Here is a 22,452-nt window from a genome sequence, read left to right on the forward strand (position 1 = left end):
TCACAAACTAAAGAACCTGAGAACCTGAATTCTGCTTGTTAAGCCTGAGCATAATGGGTGAAGGTAACATCAACAGCAATAATTAACTGAACAAGAAATTTTTTTTAAATATTTCGAAGCATCCATAATAATTATGTATACCACATTAATGTTTCTGCTACCTTATGTTATGCAATAAGTCCTAATGAATGAATTCCCAGAGTTATTTCAGTAAACCTGGATTCTATTGTTGCCAAAATCAATGACTATTAACAAACCATCTGGATTGACGCACAAACCAGACGGTCTATCCATCATACCAGGCCCTGAACCTGCACTGCCAAACTTACACAAGAAATTGCCATTGGGTTGAAATACCTGAATTCGATGATTTCTTGAATCTGCAACAATAATATTGCCTTCTTGATCAACTGTCACACCCTGAGGGCGCAAAAATTGACCGTTTCCACTACCTTCTGTTCCCAAAAATCTGGCTGATTGGAAATCAGAATGAATAACAAGTAATCGATGGTTGTTGAAATCTGTAACCACAATATGACCTTCATTATTAAACGCCACACCACGCGGGGAATCAAAATGCTTCCACAATGGACCTTCAAATCCATATTTATTCATAAACTGGCCTTCTGAATTAAAGAGTTGTACTCTATGATTTCTAGTGTCAGAAACTATCATTCGTCCATCGGATCCTATAGCCACATCCCATGGGTAATTGAACTGGCCATTTTTATTGCCTTTCTCACCAAACTTAAATAGAAAATTGCCTGTAGATGTGAAGACTTGGACCCTATGATTGTCTTTGTCTGTTACAACAATTCTTCCCTGAGAATCGCAGGCTACTCCAGCTGGCCGATCAAATTGACCATTCCTGGAACCTGCAGATCCAAATTTGAACTTGAAAGTTCCATCTGGATTGAATATTTGTACACGGTTATTACTTCGATCAGCTATGATGATATTTCCATCTTTATCACAACAAACCCCCCAAGGTCTACACAGCTGCCCTGGTCCATCTCCTTCAGATCCAAACTGGTGAATCATCTGACCAACTGTAATATAGTTTCTACCATTTCTTACTGTCACTGTAAACGGACTATCTTTAATGTGTTTGCCTCTAATAGTGACCGATATTATATGTTGACCTTCTGTTTGAGGTCTGTAAGTTACTGTATATGTACCATTATGACGATCTATCACCTCTGTTCTGTAAATGGCACCCTCTGGACTCTGAATAAGAACATCGATTGGGTCATCTCCTACCACTCTAGCCTCACCATGATGATCTTTAGAATGTACCATGAAGAAAGCAAGCTTGCCTTTCAAAGATCTTTTTAACCCATCTCCTGTTGCGATACAATTGGTTGCACAAGCACTACTGGTAATGAAGCCTAATTTACCAATAGCATTATACAGAGCTGTATCAGGCGGAGTGAAAACTAAGTTATCATCTTCATGGGGCTCTAAATAACCACGTAATTTTCTCATGTTCTGCATTTCTGCCACCATTTTGTCTTTGGTCTTGAGAATGTCTATGTCATTACCCGTATTTAACATTTTCTCTACCTCATCCACTGTTTGACAAATAGATGAGAGGCCTAGTTTGAGATCATCGACTTGAGAATGTAAGGATTTGGCTTTAACTTGTCGAATTTTTTCAATTCGTCGTAATAAGTCTCGTTCACGTTCTTCAAGAGCTGCCATATATCTTCTAGTAGTTGATCGTACTTCCTGAGTTACAGCCTGAGCCCTGCCTTCAATTCTTTCTCCCATACCCTGAGTTAAATGAATGCTATCTTCAATTGCTTTAATGCCAGCTTTGGCATCTGCAACAAGTTTCAATGTGATGGTTTTGGAGTTTTCTAATGCATCTTGGAGGTAGATAAAACTATGTCCGACGTGTTCTGTCATAGTACATTCTCGACAAATGGGTTGTGAGCACGTATCACAGTATAATCTCAACACTTCGATTTCATGACGTTCACAATAGTTAACCGGTCGATCTGATGCATAATGTAAAATAGGGGAGGGTGGGGCGGGTATGCTGGGTGAATGATATTTTCCATTACTCAATGTCTCAATATAATGATCTTTAGTCAATCTTACTCTCTGATGAGCCTTCACACAATTATTACACAAGTATTCATTACAATTTTTGCATATTGAGGAAGCTGAGCTGCCCTCATCACATGAATTACACCATCTTCCAAAATGATTTTCTCGATTGCTTGACAACTCCCCATTTTCAAATTCTTCTTCTGTAGTAACCATAACATCGATGATGTTGTTGATGAAGAAATTTGAAGGAAAATGATCTATTCCTCGAGAATTCAAGGGAGCTGCTTGATGGCATGTTGGGCAGTTCAAGTTCATATTTGGTCCGACAGTTCTTACTTCCGACTCGAGGCATTTTCTGCAAAATGTATGAAGGCAGGGCAGTACACGAGGGTCGTCGAATCGGTTTAAACACAAAGGACAAGAAAGTTGTTCCCCGAGCGAGTCGGAAAATGCAGCCATTTAGCGCGTTGGTACATGAGGTAGAAAGGTACCCGTCTAATCCCGGTCACAAATCACCTTACTTCTTTTACATGATTCTCAAGTCAATGAGTCGTCCTTCGAAATGCAGGCAGCTCCGCAAAACGAAGGCTGTCACACTGTATGTTCTGTGGCTTTGAGCTCGTTAAATATGTTTCACTGACAATGTTCCTAGTATACATAGCAAATTGCGAGGTAGATCGGTTAATAAAAGTCTTTGTAGGTGGACTATCAACTTACTATCGTGATGTTCATTTTCTCTTTCGTGGTCCGAGGCGCCATCTTAAAACACATTAAGGGAGTGGCTAACCCAATTCCTTAGTTATGTCAATCATCTGAACAACCAATCAAATAACGCGCACCTTGCTCATACGGCTCATGACTAACATTGAAATGATACTTTTGAAATGTATACAGTATAATAATAATTTCATGAATTTTAATATTTGACTTTAAATTGACGTTTTAAAATTAATGACATGAATTCTTGACTAGAATTGAATGGAAGAATAATGTACTATCAGTTTGAAATAATTACAGTTCTTGGTGTTTTGTATTTGTTTATACATGGATATATCAATAAAACATTTTGTAAAATAGATAATAATGAAATGTATTGTTCTTAAATAAAGGATATATGCTAGCTTTTATTGTTTGTACATTCGTGTAATTGCCTTAAAGCAGAAAATAAAGTTACTGCTAGAGTATATTTAAATAGAATTTTGTAAAGTGTTCTGAGTTCAGAAGACCAAAGGCTTTAAAAATTTTTGTAATCTGATAGAACTCAATATCAATTAAATATTAGTTTAAATATGTAATTTTAAATTGGCGATGCTAATCGGTGATAAACATTTATCAGTTTACTTTGGCTCCTTTAATTTGATATCATATTCTTATTGAGAAGTGACAAAGCAACCTTTTATCACTTTATCAGTAGGAGACCTACTTTTTAATATATAATACAAATCAATTAGTCAATGTAATGTATTGCTATTTGATGGAAAGTAAGAGCATTCAATATTTTATGAAGTTTATGTTCAAATATTTTTAGTTCTTGTGGATGATGTCAAATTTCTAATTTAAAGATGGGTGTCCTTATTTTTTAGTGTATAATTAGGCAAACTATTTGATTAACTGGTGTTTCTAATGAATTATCAAGTACTCTTAATCATATCATTATGTTCTTTTTGCATAGAATTTTAACCAATCATAAATGTCTGTGCATCTACAGTCTGGATAATCAAAAAAAGACTTTTTGACCTTTCTTGATCGGCCACATATTGGAATTCAGTTGGTAATTCTCTTCTAATTTAGCTAATTATGAATTAATTATTGACACGTGAGACAAACTGGTATTTTTCCAAGTCATTAGAACACCTCTATTGTCTATTCATATGAGTAACCAATATTACTATTTTCATTGTCATAAATGAAAATAAGGGAGCCCATCCTTAATGATTTGATTATGTTCCATTGCTACAAGAACTTTACATCCAGTTCTTGCTAAACAGGGTCAAATATTCACAGTAGTGTTTTGAGTTGATATTTCTAACTACCAATTTTACAAGCCATTTTTTTTTAAAAGACACTATTCTTCAGTTGGGCATTACAAAACCATAGTATTCAACAAAATACAGAAAGAACATTAAAAACAATACAGATTGAAGAATAAAAATGACGTTTAATATGCAATAAGCATTTACATAACATTTACACTGAATAATGATAGTCTAGACTCATAGATCTAATTTTTATCATATCTATAGTATCTCTAGATAACAGATATTAAAATATTCATCTTCATAGTGTGATAATTCTCATATTAGACATTGATAAAGTTCAACAATCACACAATCTTGTGGACAAAACTTATTCATTTATAGTGTATATATTTCATAGAAATACTTGACCACACAAATAATTTGATTAAATGCAAACAGCAGTCTAATGATTTCTGCACTTTCTAGTTTGATAAAGTTTATGTCAAAGAATTGCAATCTTTTGTTCAAGTTTTGGCTTAAAGGATAAATATGCAAAATTGTAAATGCCCTTCAAAAGTTCAAAATATTGTCATAATTCCCAACTATTCAAAAACAACAAGTGTGTCAACATTAACACCTCCCAAGAGATTTTCTAAAAAAATCTTTTTTTTTATATTGTGTACAAATCATGCCCATATAACAGACTTGACAGCATAATGAATGAAATGGAAAAGACGACATAGCAATTCTGTATGATTCTATCCATACACAATTACATTAAACCACGACTCATTTTCAGTTGACATCATTGTACATAATAATACATACATAAAACATATTACACAAAAAAAAAATTCACAGTGACCAAAACCTGAAATGCTCAGTTTCATGCTGCAGAACATAGACAACTGACTTCTCAGGTTCTATTTTCATTTTTCTGAATAAAAAATACAATAAACTAACAAATGATTTTGATCAATGACTGAAGTATCAAACAATGAACATGATTTACATAGATGAGTACACATACTTTATTTTAAGTTATTTCGTGTTGAACAGTCAGTAAATATTATGTCAGAAAAAGCACTTTAATGTGAAAGAGTCAGTTAATTTAACTTTCATTCCATACACTAACAGGTTTACTGATAGCTTTAGCATCTACTCTGTTAGGTGTCATATGTCCAAAATGATCTTTAATAACTGTTTGAGCCATCTTTCTTCTACCTAAAAATAGTCAAAATTCAAAATGATTACGCACTATAACTAATTAAATTATCTAGTAATTATTCTGCTATGTATACAACTTAACATTCTCCCTATTAGTGATGCAGGTCGGAGGGGCTGACATGGATAAAGTTGTTTGGATGGGTCAATAAGCCCTGCTTGCTTCATGCTACGGCTTCGTACATTAAAGATCCCTTGACAGGTTGGAAGTTGGAAAAGAGCAAGCTGATGTCGCTGTCTGCACTGCGTTGCCTGTCTTTATTAGAACATCAAGTGCAAAGAAAGTAGGATGTAGAACCTCATTTCATTTCATACAATAATTCTCCAAGATTAGTGTGTACATCTATTAGTTCGCCTACTAGTTTTGTAATCCCATTTTAGACTCTCTATTTTTAGAACTAGCTCCCATTCTTTGAATTTAAAACAAGTATCAGTATTTAAGTATCAAATGGTATTAATATAATATACATACCTTCCATTAAATCAAGGTAAAGTTTTAAAAAGAACATCTGGGCTGGTAATGGTGTTCCTATTAATGCAACACTCTAAAAAGAGAAGAAAAATGATGAATTCCACATGTGAACATTACATTAAATTAGTTGAACCAACAGCCATATAAGAATTTCATTCAATGAACTCATTCAGGATCATTACTATTATCAACGTAATATCTACAATAATCAAATATTTTAAATGTTTAAATAGTGTTCAATACATAGATTGTAGAGCGATATAAAAATATTAAAACAGAACTCAATGTTAAAATAGTGTTCAATACATAGATTGTAGAGCGATAAAGAAATACCAGTGTTAAAATAATGATCAATACATCAATAGTAGAGCTATAAAGAAATATTAAAACAGAAGTTTTCGCAAAGATCGCAAAGCGTAACAACATTTTTTTAGGTTCTGTTTTGATATTTCAACCTAATATCTATATCAATCTTTATCCAAAATTGTCAAAAGAGAGAAGTAATTCAAATTACATCTGATAAATGACTATGTGCTTTATTAAAATCTCCTCTTATAGCATAAACAGCAGCTAGATTATAGTTCATTATTCCTTTAGCTTGACTTAATTCTTTTGGATTCCATTGGTATAAAGGCCCTTTTTCATCGGCTGGTTCTTCTTTGTCCTTCTCTTTATCAGTCTTTTCAACTTTTTCTGCAAATTTGAATAGAAGCATATTAAGACAATAACTCAATCTAATTTTGCAGAATGTTTCCACTTTATCTAAGATCTGAGACAAAAAGTTGCTTGTAAAGAAATTGGGAAACATATATTTCATCCGTCATTGATAAAAGTTGAAACTTGCTTATTTACTTAATTTCAAAACTATCTAAATACACATCTTATGAATTGTTTAGTTCGTATACAAAGCAAGCTATATGGTTTCTTGATTACAAAAGTCAAAATGTTTGTCAATGAGTAAACATACCTTCTGGAGGTAGAATATTAATGTCAGATTTGATCAGATCAGGTTGGAGATGGTTCACAGCATCAGAGATACGATCTAACACAACTAGAGCTTCAGCCATATATAAATTACCTAAATATCTGGAACATAATAACATTTACATACTATACAAATAATAGCCATATATCAAATTCCTAAATATCTTCAAAACAGGACAATGTGAATTAATTCAGATATATTTTAAGAACAGATCTATCTATACTTCAATATATATTATATATTTATATGTATATGTTAATAATGACAACCCCAGTATGGCAAGACCTTTTACGGTAAATTCTTATTTCGAAAGACAAGATGAGGCTTGTATGGAATTTTGAATTTTTGTGTACAAGTACAATACTCTGGGTGTTACATCTACATTGTCATGAAGAGTATTAAGATTAATGCTGTTATCATGTTACTTTGTATAGTTTTAAACTCACCTCTGAGCACCTGAAATTTTGGTTTGGCGTAACAAGTTTTTAGCGTGATTTAAAGCCATTAAATGATCATTTAAACATAATGAAATATAGGCAGCTGAACACAGTATACTGCATCTAGACAATAGAAAATGATAATAAAAACAGAGAAAATATATATTTTGAAAAGCATGATGTGCTTTAAAAGTTCAACATTTTTGCCCCACTATAGAATTTCATTCCAAAATACACATTTTACATTTGATATAGCAATGTATTTTTTATTCTACTATATAAAATTCACGACAGTTCTTGTCAAGTGTAGCATCTTTGATTGTTTTGGAACATGGTAGAGAAATCTTGCAAACTTGAAAAAAACTGCACTTTTATTTCTTTTTTTCAAATTTATGTGGACTGAACGTGAGAAGATGTGATTAATATTAATTATTATCACAACAAATTAGTTTTTTAAGATTCTGTCTGGTGTATATTATAAAGTTAATAACATCCTTAATTAATTATAATTAAATTCATCTATCTTATAATAAAATATCATTAAAAAACAATACTCAAAAGCACTTTTTGCACAAGGGTGGCTTCCAAGTTTCTTGAAAATCTGTTAAAAAACAAATATCTCTATTCAAAAATTAGGTAAAACCTGTAGATTCTAGACAAGTTACAAGGAAATGTAATGGAGTTAAAATACATCCACATAGAGAGATGTATAGGTGGTGATATATAGAGGTGTGTAAGAAGATGAGAGTTAAATTGTCCTTTTTTGGATAAAACCAAATTCAAAATTCTGCGATGAAGTATGTTTATAAGATATTGACAGCATTGACGCCCTGATCTTTCAAGTGAAGATATCGCAGCTTACCTTAAATAAGCGACATCTAGAGGTCTCATAGGATTACCAGGTGGTGCTGGTACCATCATCTGATCAACTTGAACTTTGCTAAAACAAGAATAATTCTGGCATTGTAGAGCGAAAAGTTTTATGAAACCCTTATAAAATGTTCAAAAATCACACGTATAATGATGCAACAGAATTTACATAGATAAAAGATTAAGAAATAATTACCTAGGATCAGATTGGTCAGAAGTTGGTAGAGGATCTTTATCTAATGGATCATCCGGTAATAAAAACAATGCATTACGAATACACAACGATGCAAATTCAATTGTTGGTGCTGGGATGGCTGAATTTCCTGAACTGGAAAGCAATGGATACAACGCAATGACATTAATCAATTCATAAGGTTTTTAATTAAAAAAAATCACAAAAAAACTTGAATCCTACAAAAAATTCAAACAGATTCAATATTGTGCTGTGAAAAGATTGCATATCATTTTTTGTTAGTGTCACTTATGAGATGCTACGTAATTTGGAAACATCTTGAGAAATACATTCATCATCCTTCTAGAAGACATGATACCACTCAACAGTAGGATAATGTGAACATGTCCTATCTTGCTAAAAATACCTACCATGGAAGCTATTCAAAATTAAATAGTTATGAAAAAGTTTAACCAACCTTGTAATATTGTGTTTTAATCCAGGACCTAGTATAAGTTTTCTATGTATTCCCATTCCAACAGAATTCTGTATAACCTCTAATCTCTTTTCAAGTTTCCTATCGTCTTCATTGTTCTGAGGATAGAACACAAACTAGTCTTTTAGTACAGAAAGAAGCCAAAATATGAATATATTTCTGAGAACGAACATGTCTCTGATTTTGTACACATAGCTTTTAATTTTCAAAAATCTCCATGAATCTCCAAGATGATATTCTTTCCAGTCTTAAAGAATAACAATTATGACCTACCTCTCTGTTAAATTGAATACAACATTCTGCTAAACGTAACCATAATCTAGGGTTAGTTTGATAAACTTGTACAGCTTGTAATAAACAATCAAACGCTGGTTGTGACTGACCACAGTGTAATAACTGAATACCCATATTATATAGTAACTCATAATGTCGACTCATACCCATCAGGTATAATGGACGATCTGAAACGCGAAAATATAAATTTAGGTTTCCAAAAGATTCCTGGTTGGAATTTATTTTAATCATTTCAGACATAAAAATGTCATACTGAATATTGAAGAATAACAAGTTTTTTTCAAAACCAAATTTTGCATTTGAATTACTTTAAATTCAGTAAGAAAATATTTTCCAACAACAATGGAGATAGTCTCTGCTTTAAAAAGATTATGCTTTGAATATGGCCTTTTCCTTCTCACAAATATCAAACTTTATAAAAACTGTTACCTTTATCAGAAATCTTAGGGTCTTTAATGGCATTTTCATTTTCCTGTAAAGCTTTACGTAGATGAAAGGCACCAAGATGATGTTTACGAAGATGGAAATGTAAACAAGCCAGATTATTATTGTACATCACGCTTATACAGTCACCGCGATCATTGACAGCTGATGTTTGTGGACTCAAACTTAATGTTTTCAGAGTTCTCTTATAATAACCACTTAAATAATCTTGATAACATTTTAAATATAAACCTGATAGAGGCTGATGCTGAAATATAAATAAAAAAAATAGATGATTAAAATGTTAAGAGGTTAAGGAGCATCCATTGCAACTATATGGTTAAAGAGTTCAGAACAACACAATTTTTAAGAATCACAATGATGTTGTTAATGCTTTAACAAAAAGCAAGGGACAAGTCACACAGACACAACAATAAAGAATATAATTAGAAAATGTTGTCAAAATGCTTACACTTGCTGGTAATGATTTCAGTTCTTTTTTACTGTTTTTTAATGATTTTAACATCAATAAGCACCTAGTTTTATACTGAAATATAAATTATAACAACATGCATAATATACACAAGTGGTGGCAGTGGAATAGCTCAGAGAGTCAGGCAATTAGATACCATGAGTTTGAATCCTCAAGGTAAGAAATATTACTACAACTATCACCAATCTAATGCTTGTGGAGAATTAATTGATTTGCATGTAACGAGAAGTAATGATATAATTTAATTTAGAAATAAAGTGAGCCACAGGCCCATTCTTTTTTGTTTTAATCAAAGTGTTCAATGAAACCAGGCATACCTTGGTAGCAGCAAATGAGCTATTCATATTGAATTAAAACTAAATAATATTTGAGAGCCATTTCATTATGATAACTGCTTTAATATTAATATAACTTACCACACTTATTTTATTTCTAAGTGAATCTAGGTTAGGGTCTGGTTTATCAGAGTTATTTCCCTTCTCAGATCCTCCTTGTGCTTGGTTTGATTTATTACAGTATGTTTTCTCAAAATATGAAACTCTGTTCATAGCTTTCTCTGGCTGCAAGTTAACATTTGTACATTATTAAAGCTTTTGCATTTATGGCATAAAGCATTGAGCAAGAGCCTTTTATGGGACCTTCTAAATTTGGAAACCCACAAGCTGCTCAAATCAAACCATATTTAAGAGTTCAAATTTAGGACACTAAATCCTTCAGGCTGAAAACTTTAGGATCTCAAGACTTTAAGCTTAGTCTCAAGTGGTAACAAAATTACATGATGTACAAATACAAGAAAGTTCTGTGATATGTTATTATCAAATGATGTCCCACTTCATATTTCAAAAGAAATTCAATAAAATTTAATTACCAACCTGATATGTAGACAGATACAGCTCAACCATCAATAGGATACTCTTCTTTGATAAATTTTCTTCTGTAGGATAAAGAGAAATTAGAAATGAAAGGAAATGAATGGAGTTTTACGTCCTACTTTTCTGCACCATGTGGGCTAATGAAGACGGGCAACACCATGCAGGGTGCAATGAGGGAAATTTTGCCAGGACAGCGGCATTAGCCTGCTCTTTTTCGACTTCCAACTGTCAAGGGATCTTTAACGTGCACAGCCTGTAGCACACGGGGCCTCGGTTTATTGTCCCATCCGAACGACTAGACGCTTTTGCCATGTCAGCCCCTCGTACCTGCATCACTGACAGGGGGAAACCGGGTTGAAAAATCGGAAGGTATTATCTCGACCTATGCCGGGATTGAACCCTGGACCTTCAGGTTAGCGAGCAAGCGTCTAACTCACTGAGCCACCGCGGCTCCCAAAGAGAAATTAGAGAAATTTGAACTAGTGGAACTTCTAAGCATAAAACTGAGGTCAGAAACATATGTTTAATGCAAATGTAGACAAAACCAATAGTCTTCTTGAAAGAAGGTAGCATTTTTTGTCATCAGGAGAGAAATATCTATATATGATATATATCCACTATGACTTGTTTCAAGTTAGATGAGTCTATGGTGATATGGAAATTCTTGACAACCAATAAAAAAAAAACATGCAGACACGGTCAACCAGTCTGTCAACTTTTAAAAATTATTACCTAAATGTTCTAAGACTGGAGCTATCTTATCCATGATATTGAGAGCAGCTTTATATTGTCTAAGGTGGTATAGTAGTACAGCTTGGTTATAGAATATAACAGCTTGATCTACATCTTCTAATGTGTCATTAACATCACTAGACATCTTTCTTGTCTACAAAAAAGAAGTGAACAAAAATGTAATTTTATTTAAATCAATTCAAATCATATCAAATTTTGCCTAATGATTGTTAGAAATATCATATACAACATAAAATAAGAAGCTGGTATCTGATCAATTCATTCTTTCTTACAGCTGGAGATGGGGCTTGGCAATATGTGTATATGCACATAGTTCATAGATAACTATCTGAAGAATTTCACAGTAAAAATATTCTACAAAAACAAATGCATTGTAGATAAAATTTCTCTGCTTATAATGACAGACTTAACCTACCTTTCCTGAATGCGGTTTTTTTTAATATACATGTAGTTATACAAGTACCTGCTATGGTACTGATATGAGTGAGTAGTAGTTAAAGTACTTACCATGCGACAGACATTTTGCAAACTTTTTTGAAAATCATCTTTATTTTTCATTTGACTATTGTAGAATTCAGCCACACCTTTGTTATGGACTACTTTAGGATCAGTTGATCTTTGAGATGCTAATTTTGACATATTGCTCACACATGCTGCATAGTTTTTCTTCTCAAAGTCTTGAGAAGCTTGTTTCATCAGTTCACTCTGTTGTGAAGTTATTGCTGGGAGACTGGGAGTGTCTTGGTAGTCTCCTCCAGTCTCTTCAGCATTCTGTTCACTCATTTTTGACCTGAAATATTAAGAATACTCTATGCATAAAATTAATTTAATTGAATTTGGTCAATAAATCAACCAATGTAGTATCCTGAACATACCTCATACAAGCACTAAGCTGCACTGATAAGTGACCATGAAAATTATTATGGATATAATTATTGTTTTCAGCCTATAGCTTGAGTCTACTGTGTTTTTACAATTGATAAAATCTAAAGCTATCACTAAAAGCTATGTGGAATAGAGCAAATGTCTATAAATGTATATGGGAGAAATATGTTCTAAAGTGCAGGTTTATCAAACCTAACATGGTCCAAGCTCAACAAGGAATAGGACTGATTTGAATGGCTGCCAATGCTGTATATTACAACTTATCACGTTCTTGGTTATTAAATGACAAGTTAACATCCGCTTCCAGCAGATGCTGATAGCACAGACTTTACAACTCATCACCATTCTATTCCATCACTCAGTTTGAGTATCATCGACATTGTGTTACATGGATGGTTCAATGACTGAGCCTGAGAATGTGAGGTGAGGAGACATGGATGATGGTGTCTTTGATTATAGGATAGAATGTCCTATGTGTAGCAAATCAAGCCTTGAGCAAGCATGTTAGGGATCTAGCATAGGCCTACTTTTCTGAAGCCATTCTTCTTTTTTCAGAAGCCGCCGGATAAAATGACCATGACCTTAGATTGATCAATGGATGTCGTACTTCGTTATGGGAGCAAGCAGGTTGTATATTTTCAACCTATCTATGTAATCAAAACGCAGCAATATCACTTTTTTACCTTTAGATTTAAGTTTTATTGATCATTAGAACGACTCAATTATTTGTTATATTACGACAACCATTGATGAAATTACTTCCGGAAGTAATTCAATTTTATGAAGTTTTACCAAAATAAGTGTTTAAAATGAATAAATTGTCAATGTCAAGATCAATTAATTTCACAAACTTACTTCAGAATATATGTTTGGTCAAATGTTTCCAATTTTGACACCGAAATGAAAAGAATGCTGCCAAGAGTTGGAGTATTCGGAACTACTACAATAATCAAAAGTTTGGTTCCAATTTTGAAGTCCAATGGCTTTCTTGTTGTGGCTTTATGGGGTAGAACTAAGGAGCAGGCGGATGAGCTAGGTAAAGAACTTGGTGTTACCTTTACCACACAGAAAGTTGATGAAGTCCTACTTTATAAAGATGTTGATTTTGTCATCATCAGCTGTTCACCACATTTACAATCACAAATTGCTGTGAAAGCTCTGAATATTGGTAAACATGTACTCTGTGGAACTCCATCTGGTCCAGGACAAGTAGAAGTTTTACGCATGGTGAATGCAGCTCGCTATTATCCAAGGTTGATGTCACTCATGTGTCACAGTCTGCGATTTTTACCCACAGTTACCAAAATGAAAAATCTGATACAAAATGGTTTTGTTGGTGACATCAATATTTGCGAAGTGCGAGTTCATTATCAGTCCATTGTAAAAGAAAACTTTGATTGGACTTGTGACGAACTGATGGGAGGAGGGGTTTTAAATACAATTGGTTGCAATATTATTGATATTATCACTTATCTAACATCTCAAAAAGCCATCCGCGTCCATGGCATGCTAAAAACATATCATAAACAAACTGACAAAATCAAAGGAATACGTGAAATAACCAGTGATGATTATTGTTCATTTCAAATGGAACTGGAAAAGGGGGCATGTGCCACAGTAACTTTAAACTCTCACATGCCTGGACCTTTTGTGCAAGAAATTATTATATCAGGGAGCAAGGCACGTCTGACGGTAAGGGGTGCTGATTTATATGGGCAAGCGCACGACAAAATCAAAGAAGACCTTCTACAATTCGAACCTGTGCATTATTCAGAAGAAGAAAGATTGGGAATCTCTCAGAAAGTCAGAAGAGAAATACCCAATCCGTATCTTAAAGGTATGATACGAAGTATTGAGGCTGTACGAGTAGCTTTTGGTAAAGAAGAAGTCAGACAGAGTTGGTGTTCTGAGCCTCTTGTTGCAGCAGCCACATTTGAAGATTCTCTCTACACTCAAACCGTCATTGATGCCATCAGAACTTCTAGTAAAAGTAAAGAATGGGAAAAAGTTGTCATGATGAAGGAAGAACCAAACCCATTTTTAACTGCAGCAATGAGAAAGAGTACTTTCTCACTTCATTGATTAATTGACTGTCACAGTCAAATGTGTTTATATCACAAAATTTCTTGTTATCTTTTACTAGATATTTGCAACCAGAATCTCACTGCTTGATTTGACAAAATCTATGATATTTTACATTTTAGTGCTAAATAGTCTACAGATCTGAATGAGACTGCGATCAAATTCAATGTGTTTTTCAAAGAATTTTCAAGTCAATATTATTTTCAATGATTTCATTCCTCACAGATCTGACAAAGGTCTTCTTGAAATTACAATACCTATTGTTTTGTGCAAATTGAGGAAAAATTTTATTTCAAAAGTAAACATTATTTTACCTTGTATGATATATTTATTGTTTATTCTGCTCAATTTTAACCTTCAACATCTTAATTTTAGAAATATTCAATATATATATAAAATATAATATTAAAAATTGTTGCAATTCCAATGTACATGTACAACATGGTTAAAAGAGCAAACAATATTGCAAAATTTTAATTCCTACATAATTTAGATCCTGTTATGATGATTTTAACAATGTGATTAAGTTCATGCACTTAAGTCAAACAATCTTGCTAGAAATTGGCATTTTGGTACATTTTGGCCCATTTTGGCCATATTCCCATATTTTTAAACCTGTAGTTAAAAATTAGAAACATGGTATTTTATATTATCATACATGTCATCTATTTATTATTGTGATGTTTTGTTTCAGGGTTTTATTGCATGAAGTATTGTTTATATATTCTATCTATATCTATATTATATATCTTTATCACTGCATATTGTACTGTAAAATATAGTTAATCTATTTAAACTCCTTAAAAATTCCTGCTAAAACATGTAACAACAGTAGATATTGGTCTCAATGTACCTAAGATTTTCCTGTAAAAAATTTCTTGCAATTCTCATGAAGGGTTAAGAAATGACCAATTTGTGTCACAATGAATTATGAACAATGTGACTGTATCCTTTTTGTGCTTCTTGAAATTATGAAAGAACATAAAATGAAATTTAGTAACTAATAACTACGCAAAATGTTACTAAATTGCCTGATCATGCATTGTCTATTTTTTCATGAAGATACTTTTATTCTATTTTCCAATTTTCGATAGACATTCGCTTTTAAATTTATGCCATTTTCTTGTGAAGCCTGTAAAGTTCTATTTGTTGTTTTAATTATCACATTATGTATTGTTTTTGTTATTATACTTGATATTTTTTAATCTGATATTGTTTTAGTCTGTCTGTTATTGTACTGAGAAATAATGACTTAACATATCAATGTTAAACAAAGTGGTCTGATTCTTTCTTTCTTTGTTGTGTAGGAATTGACTGAGTAAGAATGAAATTTAGATGAATCAACTCAAATGTTTTAACCATTTTATCCCACAGGTGGTCACATGTTTCAGTTACTGTATATTTGCATGCAAAGTGAACAGTTTTTTACCTTAAATAGGGCTTGTCAAACCTTGATTGCACATTTTAGACAGTAACATTTATTTCATCTTGATAAGAACTCTCTTGATCATATTCTCAAATGACATATAATCTTGTACTTTGAATTAAAAAATAGAATATATAGAAAGAGGAAGGGGGATCTGATGGGATTCAGTAAAGCAATATTTTCCAATCTTGGACTATTCTTAAGACAGAAAATTATGTCTTCAGAATATAGATCTATTTAGAGAGAAGAGCAGTAACACATTTTAATAGAAAATATATAACTTTTATTTCATTAACCCCATAAGCATAGACATCATTCGTGTATATTAATAACATATCAATATTGCATCCATAACAGCAAGAAACAATGAAATGTCTGACCAATACAAAGACAGTGAATGTTTTCTGCTATGATAAGAGCATTTTTAGTGCACCATGTCATAACTAATATTAGAAACAATCTACTTATATCAATATTCAAAACACACTAATTACAGATGTTCTACATTTTATACAAAACTTTGGAAGAAAGGGAATGTACAATGTATCAATAAAGAGGTCAACTCTTCACAATGAAAAGTCATGGAACAAAACAAAAGTTAAAATCAGTAAAAAAGTAACAAAAATAAAACTGTATGGCAATCTGTAATATTACATCATCACATCAGTGAGGCCATGTACATAAATTTCTATCGGATGGAACTGCTTTTAAACATCTTCCTAACTTTTCACATCCAGGTGGAGCCCAGTTCTGAAAGGAAATAGTAACAATTAACTGAAGACTATTCATCAATTCATGCACAAAGAAGCATGATTTATTTCTAAATTGTCAATGCCTATGTTCTGACATATAATTGTCTTTTGCTTGTGTGAAAGAAATGGAAGCTATATTTCTTAGATTTTGCATTGTAATAATGTATAGTTATTATTGGTGAGGTATTGATTGGGTGACTGCTAAATTTATTAAATTTCTTATTTCAATGAGTGCACATTACATAACCATCTTACCATTAGATGACTGTCACAATAATTTAATTGTGGATCTCCTTTCACTAATTCTGACTTATGTTTATTAACAGCTGCAATTATATTTGGCATGACTTGTTTATATTCTGCTGATTCAGGCCTGAAATACCAAAATATTAACAGTATAATCTGATTGGCATACAACTTCACCTAATTCCTTACATGCCTTGTTGCTCTTCACATATTCTCAATACTCTGTGGTGGTTTTTTTTTTGGATTGCGGAAGCCCTTGTTTACCAGCTCTTCCTTGGCCAGACTTCATTTCACTGACCTTTCCCAGATTATCTATAAGCAATAAAAGCTCGGTTGACTAGAGAAATGAGGAAAGATGACTATTTTATGGCACCAATGGTCCTATTCATTACCAATGTAATCATGTAGTGTGTTCATGATTCCAACTCTATAACACAACCAAGCTACATCCTTCCCTCAAGAGACTTCTCATGTACTCTTGGAAGTTAAGAACCTCATGGACTACTAGTAGCCCAGGTTCATGGTGAAGATGGTGTTGTTTGTGGATCCAGTACTCAAATATGAAATTTATGCTCTGAACTACCAGACTTAGAAGTAATAATTAATACTTTAATTTACTTTATCTTATATTTTTCTCCAGGATCTGTACCAAGATTAAATAACAATGGCTGGGCTGTATAGTTAGTCTGATCATGAGTTGTTACTCCCTCTATTATTTGTCCTGGACAGAAATCAGTTCCCTGGAAAATACATTATAAGTTGTGATGAGAACGTAGTCTCATAAAAGCACTGGCCTAGGTCACAAAGTATAGACTCATGTTAAAATAAGGTGCAAAAGTTTAGAAATATTAGAAAGTTAATTACGCATGGCTAAGATTAAAGTAACATCTTGGGAAAAAATTTCTGAAAAATAAGAATTATGTGTGACAAGACTTACTGCTTAGAAGTTTTCAACAAATATCTTATAATGTAAAATCATAACTGGGCATTTTGGACGTGGCAATATTGACAAAGAAATCATCGAAATTTTAAAAATTCAAAATAAAATTTTATAACGTACTGCATGGAATTCTTGAATAGAATTACTCCAGGTCCAGAGATGAGCTTTATATATCCCCATTCTAACTGCCATTAATTCATCACCGCGGTAATAAAATATTTCTCTACAATGTACAATAGGTAAATTATTAGTGGTACAATTTTAGTGGTTAAAAAGTGGACAGAGGGAGCAAAGCACTGGCTTTCAGTCAAAATATCATGTGATAGTGAAATTCTTAACAATTAAGTGAGCCATTTTATTGAAAATTAAGTCAATGCTGATTGGATGAAAAAAGTTTTAGGTTCTCATTTAGGATTAATGTGATCATCTAAGAAATGTCTAAACCATTTTCCATATCCAGGATAAATGTTCTGATCTATGTTCACATTATTGCTACATTTAATCATGTATTTGCATGTAGTGAACTGTTGTTCTGGTCATATACCATGATAGATCTGAAACATAGCTATCACAGCCATGCATCGAATTGGTCATTAAAATTTATTGGCCTACCTATCCTCTATATTGTTTTGAAATAATGTGGCTGATAAATCTATACCATCTATAATTCTATCTGTAGGTTTCTCTATACCAGCTAGACTAATTATAGTTGTATATAAATCCATTAGGGAACCCAGCTGATGAGATACCTTTCAGAGAATAAAAAGAAGCGTATTTTGATGTAATTTTTGTTCAACTAGCTCAAAGCTGAATGCAAAATTACAATAAATGATATTGATATAATTTAACCAGAATTTAAATGATTATTAATTCCACACATAAAATAATAACTATTACATACTTGTCCAGCTTTTATTTTTCCTGGCCACCAAGCAATAGTAGGTTCTCTCATTCCACCTTCAAATGTTGTTTCTTTACCACATAAAAATGGACCATTACTTCCTCCTAAATTTCGAATTTAAAATATATTTTAACTAATTTCGATCTAAAGCTATTATTTTACTCTTAGACATGCTTACGTTTCTGGAACTTCTGATGCCATGCTTTCGAAAGGTTGGCCAGCTCATTTGAGTATTGTTCATGACATCTTTTATTGAGTATCACAAATAAAAGCCAACAGAAATATACTTCTTATGATCTGAAAATTAAAAGGACACTAACCCTTTTGTTTGGCGTAAGTAGCAGCACCATTGTCGGATGAGAATATAACCAGAGTATTATTATCTAAACCTAGAGATTTCAGCTGGTTTAATATTATACCAACACCATAGTCTAATTCACGTACAGCATCACCATATCTAGAATATATTGGATACGTATTTAACCTCTTATACCTTAATCCTAGAATACAATGGTCATGGAACAGAAATTTTAAACAGATCTTTTATTTGACAATGCTTACTGACTTGTACTTGTAAGAAACAGGAAGATAATAACTAATGTTCTCAAAGATCCTGTCTACCAGTTACTTATCTTTCCTAGATTATCAGTTCTATCCACCAGTCTCTCACACATTCAAATGAACAACAATGTCAGAACTAGAACTAATGAAACGACACAAAGAATATAAATGAAACAAAAAGCTTCTAGAGCTTGATGAATATAGAAACATCTAGAACAGCATACCTTCCTCTTCTACTGGTATCCATAAACTGTCTAGAAGCATACAGAGGTCCATGGGTAGCATCTACAGCCCAATACAGTAAAAATGGTTGCTGACTTGAGGCTTGTTTCTGCAGGAATGTTACTGCTTCCTGTATAACAAACACAATAAGACATTTTATCATCCAATATTGTCAATAATCAAAATACAGCCAAAAAATAGCATTCTGTGTGGTTGAAGGTAGATTTTAAAAAGAAGAATTTTAACCAAAAGATATCTAAACGACATTACTGACCTTAATATATAGTTGTGTTAAATTAGATTCTCCATCTCTTGTTATCATGTAGTCTTCATAGTATCTAGAAATAAAATTTGTAAGAACAAGAAGTTAAATAGGAGTAATGGAGGTTTGTCTTATTTTTTAAATGACAACCAAACTTGAATTATGTATTTGTAATCCACCAAGATCTTGTATTTTGCTATGGCCTTTAGGATGAAAATATCACTGACAAACATTAATTTGAGTAGTGTTATTTATAAGATAGTAAAACAGATAATAACTTTGATAGTTTTTGATGATTAAACTATTCTGATGCAGCATATCAAATCAAATATTTACCAAACAAAGACTTTCGAGATAAGAAAATATAATTGAGCATACCTTCCCACCATATCAGCATCTCTATAAACAGGTATATTGGGAGTATTTATATTGTTGTATGGACCAAAATGACAATTAGGGGCACCAAACCATTCATTAAAACCATGTTTTAAAGGATGATAGTGGGGTTGCTGTCCAAGATGCCTGGAATTCAACAGATCAATAGATCATTTAGAAGCATGAGACAAGACAAAACATAACCCTACAATAGGTGCTCCACTGTTGTTTGAATTAATTGATGATAATGTGGTGTAATTTGAAGACTATAAATAAAATGTTTTAACACAAGCCTACCATTTGCCAATAATTTTATTTCTATAGCCTTGTTTCTGGAGAAGTTCAGGAAACAATATCTCAGAATCTGGAATTCCACCTGCTATATTTTGTGGTGTGTATGCTGAAACATCAAAATAAGGTTATAAATTCTTCACACATAAATCAGAAGTGTTTAAAACAGATTTCTTCACCTATCATCTAATTTGGAAAATTAATTAAATAGCAATAATTCCACAAGCTATTGCTTTCATATTTTCAGAGCCCAATTTTTATTCATCATGGATATATCAAATATCTGCAAAATTGGTTCATCATGAGGAAAAAATCCATTTAAACCAGTGAGACAATCAACCATTTTCAATTTCCAATCAGACATGACTGGCAAAAAAGAGAAAATCAACATTCCTTTTCAGAACTATATAAAATCTCACCATTTCTAGCATGAGCATTATCTGTATAAAAACCATTTCTTATTGGTAATCTGCCTGATAATAGAGCTGCTCTGGCTTCAATAGAAATACAAAATTAGAATAAATGTTATTTAACATTAGGGTGGATAGCCTTGACATTAATACTTTTAATTTGTTTGTCATTTACTTTGCTAAAAACCTACATTTTGTATCAGAAATTTAATTCAAAACCAACCAAAAAGATGGGATGTAAAATAGATGTGAATTGTAAAGACTACTAACATGGTGAACAGAGAGGATTTGCAGAGTAAAAATCTGGTAAAACCATTCCATCAGCAGCCATAGCATCTAAATTTGGTGTTTCTTTTTCTGGATTTCCATAAACCCCTAAATCTCCCCATCCCATCTGTAATACAATTCATCATTATCAGCAGCTTTGTTTGAGTTGGATTTGTTTAGCAAGATAAGCACTTCATTTGTTTGCTTAAATAGCAGTCCAGGATTTGCCCTTGCAGCAAGTGATGCCGGTCATTTCAATTCAAGATTTTTTATTATCTAATTTTTTAAAAACTTCTTCAAAAGCTCAACACAGGTTAAAAGTTTGTGTCAAAAGAGTTATTTTGATAATCAGTTAAATCAGTTCAAGGTAATGTCTTATCACTTTATCATTATCTAGTTATATAAGCCTTAAGATGATAGTTAACAAATCTAGTAAAAAGATAAAAGTAATAGCATCATGTAACTTAACATTGGTTCTAAACATCAGAAATTCCTTTCTATCTTTATATCAGTATGTTCAGATGGAATAGAAAACATTGAGTGATAAGACTCTCAAATGGCATTAAGACCAATTACCAATGACATGCTTAATTTCTAAATAGTAGAGTATCTAAATTCTAAAGACAGCAGAGTAACATAGACCCCTACCCCTTTTATTTAAAAACACCTCACTGGATTCTACTTACATCGTCCATCAGCATAATAACAAAATTCGGTTTCGCCACGGCATTACTGTTTAAGCTGCATAAACCAATAGATATTGTTAGCAGAGTGGACAACATTTTCACCTATTCGTTCATCCACTAGCTGATAATGATCGATTTTAATCAGCTGTCAAACAATCAAATTCTACTTTCATTTCCAACCGGAAATAAACAAACGCCCACGGGTCATGTGATTTTGATCGCCAAATCGCCCGTTGTCACCCCACAGACATAAAAGACAAGACAAGTCGACCTAATATATGATTTCGACTCACTCTTGTCAGCATAATTAAAAATACTAAAAAAAAATTGAAAGAGTTGATATTTTACATAATCTAACTTATATGAAATCGATATCGTACACTAATTACTATATCAATTTAATTGAAAGCACGCAAATGACTGACAACGCTTTCGTGGCCAATCAAATGTCAGTCTCACACATAGAGTTATATAATAACATCACTTATGCACATGCAAATTGCGACAGAAACGCGCAAATTTCAATTAAATTTGTTTCCAGGCAGCTATATTATATGTATATTTGGAGAAATATATTGATATCTTTCTGATTCTAATGTAGGTAAAAGATGGAATTTTGCCCAATAGTCAAGGTCATTAGAC

The 22,452-nt window shown here is 32.5% G+C and overlaps 4 protein-coding genes across 4 annotated transcripts; 1 reads left to right on the top strand and 3 right to left on the bottom strand.

Annotated features, from left to right (window-relative positions):
• Positions 1 to 207: 207 nt before the first annotated feature.
• On the bottom strand, positions 208 to 2,268 carry LOTGIDRAFT_114344 (hypothetical protein; the record flags this gene model as incomplete). Its single annotated transcript, XM_009052669.1, has 1 exon — positions 208 to 2,268. The coding sequence occupies one exon, from the start codon at positions 2,266 to 2,268 to the stop codon at positions 208 to 210; it is 2,061 nt and encodes a 686-aa protein (XP_009050917.1).
• Positions 2,269 to 6,214: 3,946 nt separating this feature from the next.
• LOTGIDRAFT_114420 (hypothetical protein) lies at positions 6,215 to 12,287 on the bottom strand (the record flags this gene model as incomplete). Its single annotated transcript, XM_009052670.1, has 13 exons — positions 6,215 to 6,402; positions 6,677 to 6,795; positions 7,141 to 7,254; positions 7,994 to 8,071; positions 8,198 to 8,329; positions 8,652 to 8,767; positions 8,943 to 9,130; positions 9,393 to 9,654; positions 9,859 to 9,933; positions 10,296 to 10,439; positions 10,752 to 10,813; positions 11,484 to 11,628; positions 12,012 to 12,287. The coding sequence occupies 13 exons, from the start codon at positions 12,285 to 12,287 to the stop codon at positions 6,215 to 6,217; spliced, it is 1,899 nt and encodes a 632-aa protein (XP_009050918.1).
• Positions 12,288 to 13,298: 1,011 nt separating this feature from the next.
• Positions 13,299 to 14,471, top strand: LOTGIDRAFT_114597 (hypothetical protein; the record flags this gene model as incomplete). Its single annotated transcript, XM_009052671.1, has 1 exon — positions 13,299 to 14,471. The coding sequence occupies one exon, from the start codon at positions 13,299 to 13,301 to the stop codon at positions 14,469 to 14,471; it is 1,173 nt and encodes a 390-aa protein (XP_009050919.1).
• A 2,089-nt stretch (positions 14,472 to 16,560) lies between these two features.
• On the bottom strand, positions 16,561 to 21,825 carry LOTGIDRAFT_159001 (hypothetical protein; the record flags this gene model as incomplete). Its single annotated transcript, XM_009052672.1, has 13 exons — positions 16,561 to 16,647; positions 16,905 to 17,022; positions 17,514 to 17,635; positions 17,956 to 18,058; positions 18,448 to 18,584; positions 18,737 to 18,840; positions 19,057 to 19,193; positions 19,522 to 19,649; positions 20,168 to 20,303; positions 20,454 to 20,556; positions 20,867 to 20,941; positions 21,128 to 21,251; positions 21,811 to 21,825. 13 exons carry the CDS (start codon positions 21,823 to 21,825, stop codon positions 16,561 to 16,563), a joined length of 1,389 nt encoding a protein of 462 aa, XP_009050920.1.
• Between the last annotated feature and the right edge of the window lie 627 nt (positions 21,826 to 22,452).

Source organism: Lottia gigantea (assembly GCF_000327385.1).
Source record: "Lottia gigantea unplaced genomic scaffold LOTGIsca_19, whole genome shotgun sequence".
Taxonomy (NCBI): domain Eukaryota; kingdom Metazoa; phylum Mollusca; class Gastropoda; family Lottiidae; genus Lottia; species Lottia gigantea.